We start from the raw sequence: 16,318 nt of genomic DNA, 5'->3' as shown, positions 1-16,318 counted from the left end.
TATTATAATTATTATTATAATAATAATTATTATTATTTTTTTTTTCTCTGTACGTATGTGTTCTTATATTTTTTTTTCAGACGTCCGTGCGCGAGTATCTCTCAGTTCCTTCTTTTTTTTTTTTTTTTTGGTTTTTGTTTTCTCCCGTTAATATTTTAATGGAATTAATTAAATACCACGTGCGCGTTTGACGGTGTGCGTTTATACGTTGAAAACGCAACGTGCGAGATTATCGTAACCTTGGCTGACTCTGCTTACTGCTGCTGCTGCTGCTGCTGCTGCTGCTGCCGCTGCCGCTGCCGCTGCCGCTGCTACTACTTTTGCTTTTGTTTTTACATTTGCTTCTCTGCCGCTGTCCCTATTCCAACACAACCGCTTCTTTTTTCTCTCTCTTTCTCTCTCTCTCTTCCCGTACATTGACTTTTTTTTCTACGTGCCAGTACCTTTTTCTTCTTCTACTTCTTTTCCTCCTCCTCCTCGTTCGAATAATCACACAAGAGTGCGACGATTTATTTATTTATTTATTTATTTATTTATTTATTTATTTATTTACTTCGCTCGTCGCGCCTCGCGTCGGCGTCTTTATCGGCAGTGAACGCTCGGAACCTTACGTTCGGGTCAGGTTATTTAAAAGTTCTTTTTTTATTATTATTATTATTATTATTTTCATCTCTTCTTCATCTTTTTTCTTCTTCGTCTTTTTCCTTTTTCTCTGTTCTTTTTGTATATCTTTTTCTGCATCTTTCTCTTCTATCTTCTTCACTTCCTATAGACGACCATCGATGTCTAGATCTCGTCGACGATCCATTCTTCCTCTTCTTTTATAATCTTATTTCAAAAGGATCGTCAAGCCGAGTCAACTGCTGATGCTGCTTCCTTTCGAGCAAGCCTCTCCTCGTATCAAAGGTTTGCATCATCTCAATAACATCGTGAGCAACGCCCTTGAGAAGGAAGAAACCAAGAAACAAGGAAGCAACGCGTTCTCGCGAGCGAGGGCGAGAGTAGTAGTTTCGACGACGACGACGACTCGACGAGGGCCGTCTTTTATGTTCTTCTTTGTTTGTTCTTCTCATTATTATTTATTATTTATTATTTATTATTATTATTATTATTTTTTTGGTACTTCCCGTACTATCTCTTTCGCAAACTCTCTTAATTAAACCGATCTTATACCGTTTTCCCATCTTTTCTATTTCTTCAAGCTTCCTTCCTTCCTCCTCCTCCTCCCTCCTCCTCCTTCCTCCTCCTCTTCCTCCTCCTCCTCTTTCTTCCTCCTTCCTTTGCTTCTCTTTTTCATTTCTTCTCATTTCTTTTTTTTGCATTTTTTGTTCCTCTTCTTTTTCTTTCTTCTCTTCCTCTTCTTCCTCTTCTTCTTCCTCTTCTTCATCTCCCTTCTTCTTCTATCTTCTCATTTATATCTCAAATTCGGCATCCGAACGATAATAATTGTTTGACTTAGAAGCGTTGATACTCGCGGGTAACCTTGTCGCCGACTTTGCCGCGTCGCCAGGTTAAGTCGACGACTATGCGTCTACGGTAGTCTTTTTTACCACCACAACCCAAAACGTTCTTAGAGTCGCTGCTGCTGCTGCTACTACTGTTGCTGTTGCTGCTGCTGCTGCTGCTGCTACTGCTATTGCTGCAATTCTTGTGCTTCTTCTTTGTGCCATTATTGTTGTTACTGTGGTTGTTGTTATTGTTGTTGTTGTTGTTGTTGTTGTTGTTATTATTATTATTGTTGTTGTTGTTGTTGTTGCATTTGGTTCCGTTACCGCTGCTCGTCGGATATCCAAAATTTCTGATCAGCTTTACCTCCGGTGTACCCGGTGGTTCGTTGATCGATGATGTCGCGACTGCTGGCACGCCGGCTTGCTCCGTGATAAGATGGTGGTATCTGATGCTTATACTGTACGCGGACTGGCTGCAGTTGGTTCTTTGGAGGAACGTCTTGGGGGGAGCCCCAAGTTAGTTCCAAATGCGAAGGAACGAATCCCAAGAGCCTGTTGCTACCGCCATACCATCTTCCGTCACTCCAAGACAAGACACGCGATTGTCATGCCCGGCAAGTATACCTAAAGAAAGGAGTTAGATTTTTCAATTTATTTTTCGTGTTTGTTAACTTGAAAGATAATAGGGAGAGGAAGGAATCAAGCCAATCCGTACGACAATCGTCAAACATAAAATATCTAGAAGTTTCAAAAACATATTTATAGGTAAATAAAAAACTCTATGAGAGAAGAAAAGAAGAAATAACAGAGAGAAGGCCCTAATCAAAAATTCTTCTCTCCCTTTAAGAAAAGAAAAAAAAAAAAAAAAACGGAAGAACAAACCGTTTTGTGATAAATGATAAGAGAACAACGTACCAGCTCGCTCGGCTTTCATGGAATCCCACACGTTGCAATTGAAGTCGTCGTAGCCAGCTAACAACAATCTACCGCTCTTGCTGAAAGCTACACTCGTAATACCGCAAATAATATTGTCGTGGCTATACATCGCCAGTTCTTGATCCGCTCTAATGTCAAAGAGTCTGCAAGTAGCGTCATCTGAACCCGTCGCGAAAGCATATCCGTTGGGGAAGAACTGTATACAGATATTAATGTTTTAACGAATGACAAAGAATGAAGTACAACATCGTTCATTGACCTTGTCGTTGATTTATTTTTTTTTCCGAAGAAATCCTTAAACCCGCGACAACGTTAGCATTTGATACGACGATTGGTTTTCCAACAACAACAACAACAACAACAACAACAACAACAACAACAACAACAAAAATATATATATATTTATGTATATATATATGTTTTACCGTAACGGCATTTATGTCACTCTCGTGTCCAGGGAAAGTCTGCTTGCAAGACCCTTCACGAATATCCCAAAGTTTTGCGCTAGCATCGCACGCACCGGAAACGAAGGTGCGTGTATCGGGAGCCAGCGAGAGGGACATTACGTCTCCTGTGTGCCCGATGAACGAAGTGCATTGTTGACCGGTCTCGATGTCCCACAGAGCACTGAATCAAAAGTTCGAGAAGGTGTGCTCAAATTCGTAATTAGGACATACATATTCGTCCAAATTTCTATAATTTATATATCCAACAAACTTCGTTCGAACGATGCCACAAGAGAGAAAAAATCTGAATATTATATTCTTATATCTGTGATTATAATCGGAGTAGTCCGTTTTCAAGGATCTCTTACCAGGTCATGTCACCCGAGCTAGTGACGATTTGGTTGTCGTCGTAAAATCGACAACAGGACAAGTATCCGGTATGTCCTGGTAATTCTCTGCTGACCCGTACATTTCCTTCTCTTGTTTTAAGGCTATAAATGGAACATATGTTGTCCAGGCCACCGCAAGCCACGTAACTACCCGACGGTGCATACGCGCAGGTCATCACCCACGAGGAACGTAGAGGGATGGCATGTACCTTGTTGGTCGTGTAACTGTCCCAAACGATCAACTTGCCGTCTTGCGAGGCAGAGACTAGGTTCCTACGAGTCAAACCTCGATTTAGAACAGGATCAAAGGGGAAGGAAAGAAGAGAAAAATAATCAACAACAGAACGATTTCTTCGATCAAGTAGAGAAAGACAAGGTTCTCGATCGATCATTCTGATCATACCTGGAATCACTTCCCCAATGCATAGCATAGATTTTGGCCAAGTGACCTCGCAAAGTACGTCTCGTACGCATTTGTATTCGACCGATTGGTTCCAAGCCGGCCGTCGCTTGGTCCAAGCTCGTGTCACATGCAGCCTTTCTTGCATCCTACGAAAAAATAGGAGAGACAATAAATTTTGAAACGAATTAATTCGTTGGAAGAAATGGTCATTTAAGAAAACGTACACGGTCTTTTAATACGGAAATAAGGAAAGAAAAAAATAAGGGAGGGAATCTTCGATGCTAATGATTTTTAACGAACGAATCGATATTCTTGATCAAAAAATGATGAGTCCTATCTACATACATACATACATACATACATACATACATATGAGAATAGGAGAAACAAGACGAAGAGCGAGCGAAAAAGACAGAATACATAGAGACAGAGAGAGAGAGAAAGAGAGAGGGATGGTGGCGTATTGATCAGAGAAGCGATGGCCATGCCGCGCCCTACCACCACCACGCGACTCCACGGCTAGTGACTAGCGTGTCTCCACCACTACCACATCATCACCAACACCACCACCGTACTACTACCACCACCACCACCACCCTACTACCTACCACCCCATATAGAAAGCTCCACTGTGCACGCTATGTCTCAAGATTTTCTCCGCTTAGGAGCCGTGCTTCCGTTATTACGCTACTTCCACCACCCCCTATCTAAACTACTCTACAAATACACACATAAACACTCTCTCTCTCTCCTTCTTCTCTGTCTTTGGTTATTCTAATCAACGAATATACCAATAATATTGCATAAATAGAAACGAAAGACCGGTCAATACAAAAATAAAAAGATTATCGATGGAAAATGCAATTTAGAGACTCGTCGGGAGTCTCCTGTTAATCTTTCGGCTTAACAATTATCCTGTAAATGACGTTAGATAACAGAGATAAGCGTAAATAAATAAATATGTATTTACGTGATTGAAAAGGATGGAAGGAGAGAAAAAAAAAAGAGAAGGAGTCGGTGACTCGTTACGGGATGAATGGGGGGGTCAAGACCGTGTTTAGCGGCAAGTGCACTTCGCCCGAGAGATGCCCGAGACTTTTATCTTTTAAAACAATGCAGCGCTGTTGCACGTAGAACTGTTGCTTTGTCTTCGTCGTCGGAAAGCAGAATAGAGTAGAGTAGATCAGAACAGGACAGAACGGAACAGATCAGAGCGGAGCAGCAAGAGAGTCTTGCGATCCGATGACGAGTGTAAGGAAAAAAAAAAAGAAAAAGAAAAAGAAAAAGAGAGATAATAAATAAATTTGCAGAAATTCTTTTGCCGATAAATAGAAAAACATTGATAATTCGTTAAAGAACGAAGTCATTCCTTCTTCTCTTTATTAGCTAAAGTCTTCAAAACTTTTCGACATCATTTTTTTTTTCTTCTCCTGTCCGAAGATATTTTTATTCTTCTTTCTAAATAATCCAAGTATTAAGGTCGGCCAATTAAAGATAAAATAAGACTAGAGTAAGTTAATACGACGATATCTAAAAATATCCAGAAATTATTCGATAGGGATAACTTACTTTGGTGATATCGAAGACAAACAAGCTTTAGGAAGATTCGAATTTGATTGATAGCAGCATCTCTTTAGGTCTGCAATCTTCTCCCAGCATGATCATCAACGTTGTCAATAGCGTTAGACGACTTTCGAGGACGGTTAAGGAGGATCATTAAAGGAAGCGAATGGGAGGGAAAAAAGTAGAAAAACGAAAAAAGAAAAACAACAAAAAGAAACAAGATTGGGGGGAACATATCGGGGAACTTACTCGAATAGCATTCTTGAGGGTCTCCGCCTCCTGGCGAAGGCTGTCGAGCTCGTTCATGGTGCCCGTCGTGTTTGCGACTTTCTGTACTTCTCGATAGTCCGTTTAAGAGGGTCAGAATACGTCCGTTGTATTTGGAAGATGGATGTAGAACAAGCGAGAGCAGGTAGTTAACTGTCTCGTTTGGCGCGCGAATTTGCTTGTTTTCCGACGAGGGAGGGGGAGGGGGCCTTGTTGGCCCGACTTTACGCCGGTGTCACGTCGTCGGTGTTGGTTCGTCTTCGAAAGAAGTTCGAAACTCGCCGTGAAGCTTTTTACGTTGAACGTTGGAGGTACGAGGTGGTGTAACAGGAGGTAGAGGCGGTGGTGGAGGAGGTGGAGGAGCAGGTGGAAGCGGAGTTGGAGGAGAAAGTGGAGGTAGGTGAAAAGGTAAGAAAACAAGGGCAAGGAAAAGAAGAGAAAAAATAGAAGAAGAAGAAGACGAGGAAGGTCCCTTCTTGCGACGATGACTCTCTTCTTGAACGTTCAGCGTTCCCAGTCCGCCGACTCCTAGTAGCCTTTCCACGAGTAATACTCCTGTTATTACTGCTTCTGCTGCTACTGCTGCTGCTGCTGTTGCTGCTACCTCTGGCCGAGAATAGCTTGCTACAGTTTTTGCCTCAACTACTAACGCGGCTTCCGCTTTTCTTGCTTTTACTGCTACCACCGGAACCAGAGCCAGGCCAACGCCGACTCGTCCACCCCTCGCGCCACCTTCGACGCTTCCGAGCGAGACCGTTGCCACCCCTGAAAATGATCGTATTGCTTATTCATTGTGTCCACGCAAACTACCCAGCTAGCTCCTTCTCTCTCTCTCTCTCTCTCTCTCCCTCTCCATCTCTCTCCCTCCTTACTCTCTTTCAACTTTAATATCATCGTGACGCATCATATGCCATCTACACACTTTACGACACGATGCAATTCCTATCCACTTAACGCCTTTCGCATAGAACACTCGTACGAGACGTACTAGCGAACGTCGATTAGTTAGAAATCGCACGATAAGGGACGTCTTTCGCAAATACCAGATAAACGTTCTTGCTCGAGATAAAGACCAGCCTTCTTTTTTTTTATCGCGGCTTTTCTACCGATATCTCCTCCCTCCCAACCCTACCTTCCCCTCCTCCTTCTTTTTCTTCCTTCCGCCTACAACCATCGGATTATCGTTTCTCTCTTTTCTGTTTTTTTTTCTTTTCTTTTCTTTTCTTTTCTTTTCTTTTCTTTCGATGATGATCGAATTCGATCGCCGAGATCTACTACATGCCAATTTTCAATACCGAACTGAACTTTAAAAAGAAAGAAAAACCGGATATGATTCTGGTGAGTTTCGACTCACTATCATCGAAGAAAAATTGTATACGAATCAATCGAATTCTACGAAATCTTACGAATCATGCTAGAGAGGAGTTACACATTTACTATTCAGTTCTTTCTTTATTTTCTTTTTTTTTTTCTTTTTTTTTTTTTTTTTACTTTACGTCCCTACACGATTCTTTTTGATAAAAAATAAATAAAAATACATTTTGTTAGAGCAATCGTTACTTTTTCTTTTCCGTCGATACAATTTTTGTATTATTATTATAATAATCATCCCCATGAAGGATAACCAGGGTTGCTTCTTAAATCGATAAGAATCTCTTCCGACGTACGTACATCAGTAGAAGGGGAGGGATAAAATGAATGAAAAAAATTGAACAAAATCGAAAACGAAAAAAAAAAGGAAAAAAAAGAAGGGTGAAATTATGTATATTAACAAAAAAAAAATGAAAAAGAAAAAACGAACTTTAACCATAAAATTTTCTTGAAAATTTCGTGCTTTGGCACGAAAGAGGGAAGGAACGGTGGCAACGAGCGTCCTTCACCTCCAAAAGGTCTCGCAACCCGGGGAAACCGGGGGTTGTCGATCCAACGCAAGGTGTTCTCATTTTCCGGAGCCGGCGAAATAGTTTTGGCGCATGCGCCCTAAACATCCTTGCGGAAATGGAGATGAAACCGAGCGATTTCTTTCGATGAGGATTTCTATCTATCTCGTATTTCGAAACGAAACTCCTCCTCCCTCTTTTTTTTCTCTCGCCGTTCGTCACTCGTCACTCGTCACTCGCTCGATTGTATCTCCATTTTTTTTTTTCTAACATCAGTATCTCCTGAAATCACAAGGAATAAACTGAAGAAACGAATGGAGAGTACACAGTTCCATCTCTCTTTTTCTTTTTCATTCTCGCTTTAGATGAGGAGGGGAAAAAAGGTGAAGAAAGAAAGAAAGAAAGAAAGAAAGAAAGAAAGAAAAGAAATTCAACGTCTCGTTCGATTTCTTTTTTCACTTTAGACGAAGGAAATAAAAAGAATAAGAAAAAGAAATTGAACGTCTCGTTCGACTTTCGTCTGACGATGGTTTGGAATAATAGTCAAATGAGCACATTTAAATTTGTTTAAATCAATCGACCGACTGACGACGACTGGATCGAAGAGAGAAACACAGAGAGAGAGAGAGAGAAAGAGAGAGAGAGAAGAGAAGAGAAGAAATATAGCCGATTCGATCTTAATTCAAGTAATAGTTAGCTGGCACAATCGATTATCGATATTCCCATCTTCTTTTCCCGGCGCGTTCTCGACGAACAACAGAGGAACTCCCATATTTAACGTCACAGATATTCGCAGAAAAGAAAAAAGAATAGAACAAATAAAAAATACAAAGAAGAAAAAAGAGAGAGAGAGAGAGAGAGAGAGAGAGAGAGAGAGAGAGAGAGAGAGAGAAATAAAAGGCACTATATCTCTTTCTTGGATTCACTTTGGCACAATGACCCTTTTCATGACGTTTGCACCAGAATTTATTTTCGGGAAGGAATACAAAATCGATCGATCGGAGAAACACTATTAATGTACTTCGCAATAACCCGTATGTGTTATCCTTCTTGTATCACTAATTAAAAAACAAAGTCGGAAAAGGGAGAAGGAGAGAGAGAAAATGAGAAAATGAGAAAATGAGAAAAGAGAGAGACGGAAAGAAGTGGAAGAGGGAGAAAGAGAGAATGGGAAAAAGAAAAAAGAAAAAAAGGAAAGTAAATGAAATAAAAAGAGAAATGGCCGAAAAGAGGATGTGACTTATCGAACTTACACTCGCCTTCCCTCATCCACTCCTGTCAGAGCGTCATCGAGCTAGCACGAACATAACCTCCGCGACGAGTGCGACGTACGAAACCATCGAAGGAGGATGAAGCGGAAGAGGAGGAGGAGAAGGAGGAGCAGGAGGAGAAGGAGGAGGAGAAGGAGGAGGAGGAGGAAGAGAAGGAGAACGAGGAGAAGAAGGAAGGGGAGGAAAATGGAGGAGAAAGAGGAAGAGGAGCGAGAAGCGATACCGTGGAAAATATTTGCGTCGTTCGGCGCCAGGTTGCGCTCTCTATCATCCGAAGGAGTCACGGAAGCGAAGAGAGGAGGAAGTGTTCCTTGCGCGAGAAGTACTTCTCCTCCTCTTCCTACTCCTCCACCGTATATTTTTTCTTTTTCTTTTTTTTTTGCCCCTGCTCTTACCACCACGACCACCCCTATATACTCGTCCCCACCCCTATCCTCTCAACCCCCTCTTTTCTCGCGCCGTTAAGCTTCTTGCAACGGCCGGTATAAAAAACCGAGAATTTTCTCTTTCTCTTTCTCTCTTGCTATCTCACTCTTAACTCGACTTCCACTTCGACGGAACAAGATGCGACTGACTAAAACACTCTTCTAACGAACGCGTGACGGAACGGACAAGCTACTCCGCTCTTGTTGGCGCGAGAAAAGTTTTTTTTGTTTTAATGTTCCGTTCACGGAACAGAACAAAACAAAATAGAACAGAACAGAACGGAACACCATATCGCACCACACCGCACCGCACAACACACCACAACACACCACACCACTATACCATCATCACCGTGGGAGAGCGACGAATCGATGAACGACCGACCGACGTCGTCTTCTTGCCCCGCTCTCTCAACCCTCCCTACACCCTCGCAACTCTCTCTCTCTCTCTATCCCTCCCTCTCTCTTGCTCGCTCGCTCGCTCGCTCACGCGCTCCTCTCTGTTTATCCAACTATCTATTCATCCATCCATCTTTCTATCTACCTACATATCTATCTATCTATGTACCTATATATATATAACTATCTATCTATCTATCCATCTATCTATCTATCTCTCTATCTACCTATCTTCTTTCGTAAAAACACTCTACAGACAATCGTATGAAAGCAAGAGAGATGGAGAGTGAATGAGTAGTACGTAAATAAATCTTGTAGTACGTGTACGTGTAAGAGAGAAAGTGATTAAGAGGAAGACAAAAAGGAAGAGAGAAAGAGAGAAACGTAATATATGTTTTAATCGACGAATTAAATACGCTATTAAACAAAGAGTAGAAGATAAAGAAACGATAGTAAATGTCATACGAGAGTTGGAAAGAAAAAAGAAAAAAATAGAAAGAAGCTTCGACTAACGCGTTCTCGAACCACACCCAGAGAGGATGTGGTTTAGAGAGAGAAAGAGAAAGAAGAGAGAGTAAGTGAGTGTATGTGAGTGAGTGAGAGAGAGAGAGAGAGAGAGAGAGAGAGAGAGAGAGAGAGAAGGCCGGCCGGGTGGACGAAGAACACGACGCGCCGTGGTAAAGGGCGAAAGAGGGGAAGGGGTTGCGCGCGCCAGACAGAGAGAGAAAGAGAGATAGCATCAGTGGCGCCACCACGCATGCTTATCGACACGACTACCGGCTTCGAGAGGGCGCTTCGCTCGTTCGCTCGTTCCTTGCATGACAGGTTGCCGTTCGCGCACGCCACCCGACTTCTCGTCTCGTGCATTTGACAAATGATCCGATGATTTTTTTCTCTTTTTCCACAACTACACGACGTTCTTTTATTCCGATATATCGAACTATTTTTTTTTTATTTCTCTCCACCTCTTTTTTCTCTCACATTCCCTTTCTCTTTTTCTTTACTTTTATATGTTATTTTAAACGATCAAGATACAAAAATTGATCGAGTTCAAGTGTAATTATCAATCGTTACAAGAATAATATATCGATGAATAAAGAAAAGAAAGAAAAAGGACACGTCTTTCGTTGAGGACCGACTTTAAGATTAATACTTGCCATGAAACATAATCGTACTTATTATTATTTCAAAAAATCGAAATACGATAGAACGATAGTGTAATACGTCAAACGCTATGGATCGCGTTTTAAATAAAATCGACCGTGCTTACGGTCCATCTCGGACGACCCACATTTCTCTCTTATCTTCTTTGTCCTCTTGTGAAAACGTTAATGGTATGTATGTATGTATCTACGTATGCATATGTGTGTGTGTATATATATATACGTATATATATATATCGTTAGAGGCGTGACTCTTAAGAAACATTCGATTTTCAATTTTGATTTTATAATTGACTTATCCTTTCGTTTATACAAACGCGGACGATCGAGAAGTCGTGAGAATATAAAAGTTCGAACGGGACTCTGAAGAACGACTTCGAACGAATTTTTATTTATAGACGCGACTATAAGCGCGCAAGATTACATATCCACGCTTTGGAAAATTATATCTACGAAGAAGTCTGGCAATCGTCCAAGATCCAGAATTCCGAGAAGGTGGACCGTGAAAACGATCGCTTTTACTTCGTCTCCCCCTCCCCTAAAAATCGTGTACATTTACGTGAGGACTTTGTCGAAGCACTTGTTGTCCACCACTCGTCCATTAGACTTCGGTACCGAGCAATTCTATAAAACTACTACATTTTTTTCTCTATTTTCTTTCCTATTATTCTTTTTCACTTTTTATTCTTTTTTTAATTTTTTCTTTTTCTTCTTTCTTTTTTTTTTTCTTTTTACATAACGGGCTTTCGCTTTATTCGAGCCGGCCTGAACATGACCACGAACGGAACCGCTAATAGCGTTCTCGATTGGCTGCACCAACATAGACAGAGGGTGCTCAAAGAACAAGGTGCGTGTTCGGTTGATTAACGACTTGTTCGATCGTCGTAGAGAGGCTTGGCCAACGTGCTCTCTCTCTCTCTCTCTCTCTCTCTCTCTCTCTCTCTCTCTCTCTCTCCTTCTCCCTCCCCCTATTTGTCAGTCTCACTCTCACTCTCGCAGTAACATATAGCCTAAATTTTTTCCCCTCTTGTAAAAGGTATTACAATGAAAATCCGATCGATCATGCAATTTATAAAAGAGCATCCTTCGTCATAATCATCGTCATCATCATCATCATCGTCATCGTCATCGTCATCGTCATCGTCATCGTCATCATCTTGTACTTTTTTATCAGCGAATGATAACAATAATCTGAGAGATCAAATCGAAAGGTACAACTACTAAAGAATATTCCAATTGATTTGACAGTTGAAACGAAAGAAAATATCAGCTTTTAATATTGGAGTATCCCTAAAGAATAATCCCTCTTCATCAACATCATCGTCATCGTCATCGTCATCGTCGTCATCGTCATCGTCGTCGTCGTCGTCGTCGTAAACTCCCGGATGCGCGAATGGGAGCAACAGTTGAGCCGTTGCCGGGTCAACGTCCAATACGATCCTTCTTCCCCCTCCCCCTTCACTCTTCTAGCGTTCCACACCCCGCGTCAACCAATCGCTTTACGACTCGACGATGCAGAAGAACGCGGGATTGGCACAAAGCTAGGAAGAACAAGAACGTCCTTGGGATCGAGTCCCTGGCAAAACGCAACGGTTTCTTTAGGGTTATATAGGGAAGGAAAGAAAGAAGGGAAGCGGTATTCGAAAAAAAAAAAGAAAAAAAGAAAAGAAAAGAAAAGAAGCACATTTCGAGGGACGGTTAAGGAGAAACGTGCGTTGTCTGGTTCTGTAAGCTTACACACCTGCCAAGGGAACACGATTATACCACATCACTGACTTCCATTACCATACCACCACTACTTTACTATTAGCACTTCTCTTTATTCGAGAACGTTGCCAAAAACACATGGATGATGTGTTGATATCCGATCGTTATCCAACCTGTTACCTCTTTACTATCAAAACCGCTCTACTTTTTGTATTACCAATGAGATACTTTATTAATTCTTTTTTTATTCTACACACACAGACACACAGACATATCCTGTCAATATTTTTTCAAATATTTTTCTCGAAATCGTCCAATTATGATATACACACACATACACAAATTTTTCTTTCCTTTCGAACGCTTAGAAAAAGAAAGAAGAATGACAATAGTACAATGGTATTAGAGAGAAACAGAAAAAAAGAAAAAGAGAAAGACACGACCTACTTTTTTTTTCGCGCATAGAGTCAGAGAAGGATCGGCAATGCGTGCGCGCACGCGTATGGCTATGTATACGTGTGCGTGTCTTTTAGGTGCAACGCAACTCAACGGGACGCGAAGTGTCTCGTCGGAATCGTATTCTCTCTACGCGACGAGCGTCCTCAACTCGAGCTAATAAGAGAACCACCGACTGCTACGACGAAAGCGACGCTCGTTCCATTTACGCGAACAGTGTACACGTCGAAAGCGAGGGAGAAACAGAGAGCGAGAAAGAGCGGAAGGGAAGAAAGAAGGGAAACCAACGCGATACGAGCGCAAAATAATGAAAAAATAACAACAGACACGCCCGAGAGGGAGAGAGAGAGAGAGAGAGAGAGAGGGAGACCAGGGTTGCGTTGTGTACGTAATATAAGCAACTATAGGATTATTAATTGACTACGTATTATGAATATGTATACATACACATCATATATATATATATATATGTACATATACATACATGCTAAACAATGTATATATAATATGTGAATGGACAACTATCATCGTATGTATATGCTATTATGATATATATATTCACGTATGATATTTGTATAGTATCATATATATGTATGTACATACGAAAGATGTATATGTGCATGGTTATGATGGACGTATATATGCCTGATATGCGTGATACATATATCATCTCATATATATGCCCATAGTTATGATACATGACCATCGTATGCGCATGTGCATGGTTATGATATATGTCGGTATAATGCCAGTATGGTTATGATACATGTATCGTCGTATTTATATTTGGATGATATATGACGTATCGTCGTATGTATATGTGTATGATACACGATGTATAACAGCGATATCCAGTAAGATTTGACGCGACACGCAGAAACAATATTTTCAACGCAAAGTATTCTACTTTCGGCACGGCATCTCTCGGAATAGAGTACCCTCTTCACAAAGAACGTGTTGCGAGTTTAAAATAAGACTTGACGCACGGCAAACGAGCCGATCGATCGATCCAGAAAGAGAGAAGGAGATCCGATCGTTAGTTTGGAAACTGTAACGTAAGGTTCCTTCTTTTTCTTCTTTTCTTTTGGCTTCTCTTAATCGTCGTCGAATGCTTTCGAAGAAGAATCAAACGCAACAATCCGACGCAGGACGAAAGAAAGAAACGTGGCAATGTGTGCTCGATAACGTTCGCGAACTAGTCTCCTACATTCGTTTAGTTTACAATAACTTTAAAAGAGGAAACATTAAAATCATTGGTAGCGTATAATAATAAGGACGTTAACGAGTTTCGTAGAAAAGAGAGAGGAGAGAGAGAGAGAGAGAGAGCTTTTCCTCGAACGTTTTTAACCTCGAAATTTATAAAGAAAGTCGATCTTTTCGAACAACAGTTTTACAAACACCATTACCTATTATCTCATCAGTATTATGATGAAAAAAACAGCTTTCGTTGATTCGTTGGACGTTTCATTTTTAGGTTATATTCGAGATAACATCTCAGTGCCTATATTTGCGTGCGTCGACGTTGTTGGAAGAAAAAAGAAAAAGGGAATAAAAGGGAGAAAAAAGGAAGAAAAGAATAGAAGAAAAAACAATGGAAGCATGCAACGTACCTCGAAAAGGAAGAAGAAAAAGGAAAAAACATGGTGGAAATGGTGGCGACACCGTTGGTGGAATCGGGTGGAGCACCCGGTGGCAGGTGAATGACGTCATAGGTAGGCTCGTGACGTCAGCTACGTAAAATCGAAACGCTTTCTTTTCGCGGCTATATTCGAAATTCAAGCCGGAATTGATGATAATGATAATGATGATGATGATGATGATGATGATGATGACGATGATAAATATAAAAATAATTATTATTATTATTGTAAAAAATATTAAAGGTTTCATTTCTCTTTTGAATCTCCCGCGACGAATGCATCCGCAGAATCTGAGCGGAATCGATAATGTAAAAAAAAGATAGAGATAGAGATAGAGATAGAGATAGAGAGGGGAGGGGAAGATAGGGAAAGGAGAAAGGCGCATCTTCGATCTGCGGAGAAAATGCGTTCCATTGCGCGTATACAAGACCGCGATTAAGACCGTTAAGAAATTAAGATCACGAATAGAAAGAGAGAGAAAGAGAGAGAGAGAGAGAGAGAGAGAGAGAGAGAGAGAGAGAGAGAGAGAGATCGTTTCGCTATTTTTACGAGCCACAGTGTGACGTCAAAAGAAGGGAGCGAAAATGGCAGTCGAATGTTTGGATTACTTAAGAATCTAGAACGCTCGCAAGGAATAATATCGACTTGCGTGCAGATTAAAAAGAATCTTCAAATCGTTTCGATGGTAACAGAATGGAATCATTTCGGTATAAGCCAAAGATGATTTCCTTTTTGTCGAATCCCATTTTGTTGTCGATTATATATTTTCAGAAGAGATGAAAGAAGAAGAAGAAGAAGAACAAGAATCACGTGGTCGTCGTCCATATTTCTCTTTCGTCTTGGTAAAATTCGTGGAAAAAAAAAGAAATAAAAAAGAAGAAAGAAAAGGAAAGATTCCACGTATTACTAGTTTCAACGGGTTCTTGTTTTTCTTTTTTTTGCAGAAGGTTCTTCCGTCTACATTCTCCATTCGGAGTCACCCAAATAAGAAAAATAACTTGTAGCGGTGGAATTAGAAGATAGATAGATAGATAGATAGATAGATAGATAGATAGGTAGATAGAGAGAGAGATGGCGGCAGGACGTGACCCCGTGGGCGGAAGGAGGGCTGCTGGACCGGATGGGTAGAGGAGAAGGGGGTGTGTGTGTAGAAGGGAAGCTCGTCTATACTATACAACTCGCATACGTTGACCCTTTGCGGTGGTCAAGTAGCGCGACCTACTATTTGTCCTACGAAACATTACCACCGTTCTTTTTTACTGATCCTTCGAATCTAACGTAAACTTTAGGTTATGTCAATAAATTTCATCAATCGGCTCTATCATCTTTCCCTTTCTGTATCATTTGTCTAACGTATGTGTGTGTGTGTGTGTCTATATATATGTTATATAGTCATATATATATTGTATTTATTTTTACATAATTATATACTATATATAACGTGTATATATAAATATTACATTTATTTATAATATTATATATATATATATAAATATATATTATATATTTCTTACTAATACATAATGGCAAGAAATCGATCGATAGAAACGAAGATCGAACGACCACTTCGCGATCGACTTCAAGTCACGTGCACAGCGTCGTCCCGAATACGTTCGGAATACGAGCATAAATGACGGGGGGAGAGAGAGAACGAAAGAGAGAGTGTAAAATCTCATGAATCATTCGTCGTGGAACATTACAAATTTCTTCGTCCTATTATCGAGTCGAAGACATACAACAGAGTCCAGTCGCTTGTATGAAGCTAGACAATGACGACGACTTTATATTCCAAAGCAATTAAAGTCGATTAAGACAGCTGCACCGGCAATTGTGCCGACGACCAATGGCGTTGCCGAGAATGCGAGGACTTAACCGTCTCTCTCTCTCTCTCTCTCTCTCTCTCTCTCTCTCTCTCTCTCTCTCTC

General features: G+C 40.8%; 1 protein-coding gene and 1 long non-coding RNA gene across 3 annotated transcripts in view; both read right to left on the bottom strand.

Annotated features, from left to right (window-relative positions):
* Positions 1-1,356: 1,356 nt before the first annotated feature.
* The window catches only part of LOC122630078 (guanine nucleotide-binding protein G(I)/G(S)/G(T) subunit beta-1), an 18,203-nt gene continuing 3,241 nt past the window's right edge, over positions 1,357-16,318 (bottom strand). Inside the window, exons 1-7 of one of the 2 annotated variants that reach the window (XM_043814167.1) lie at positions 8,586-8,740; positions 5,435-6,217; positions 3,623-3,768; positions 3,199-3,492; positions 2,810-3,011; positions 2,364-2,580; positions 1,357-2,072 (exon numbers count right to left, since the gene is read on the bottom strand). In XM_043814167.1, the coding sequence (XP_043670102.1) occupies positions 1,966-2,072; positions 2,364-2,580; positions 2,810-3,011; positions 3,199-3,492; positions 3,623-3,768; positions 5,435-5,491 (1,023 nt within the window). In that variant the 5' untranslated portion in view covers positions 5,492-6,217; positions 8,586-8,740 and the 3' untranslated portion in view covers positions 1,357-1,965. Of the gene's footprint in view, positions 2,073-2,363; positions 2,581-2,809; positions 3,012-3,198; positions 3,493-3,622; positions 3,769-5,434; positions 6,218-8,585; positions 8,741-16,318 lie in introns of those variants that run through there. The other variant, XM_043814158.1, reaches the window with a different exon arrangement.
* LOC122630099 lies at positions 4,968-5,428 on the bottom strand. The gene is made up of 2 exons (XR_006327410.1): positions 5,192-5,428; positions 4,968-5,127 (listed from the first exon to the last, which is right to left on the bottom strand). It is a non-coding gene; the product is annotated as an uncharacterized LOC122630099 (long non-coding RNA).

Source organism: Vespula pensylvanica, chromosome 1 (assembly GCF_014466175.1).
Source record: "Vespula pensylvanica isolate Volc-1 chromosome 1, ASM1446617v1, whole genome shotgun sequence".
Classification (NCBI taxonomy): domain Eukaryota; kingdom Metazoa; phylum Arthropoda; class Insecta; order Hymenoptera; family Vespidae; genus Vespula; species Vespula pensylvanica.
This window is presented reverse-complemented; position numbering and strand designations above follow the sequence as displayed.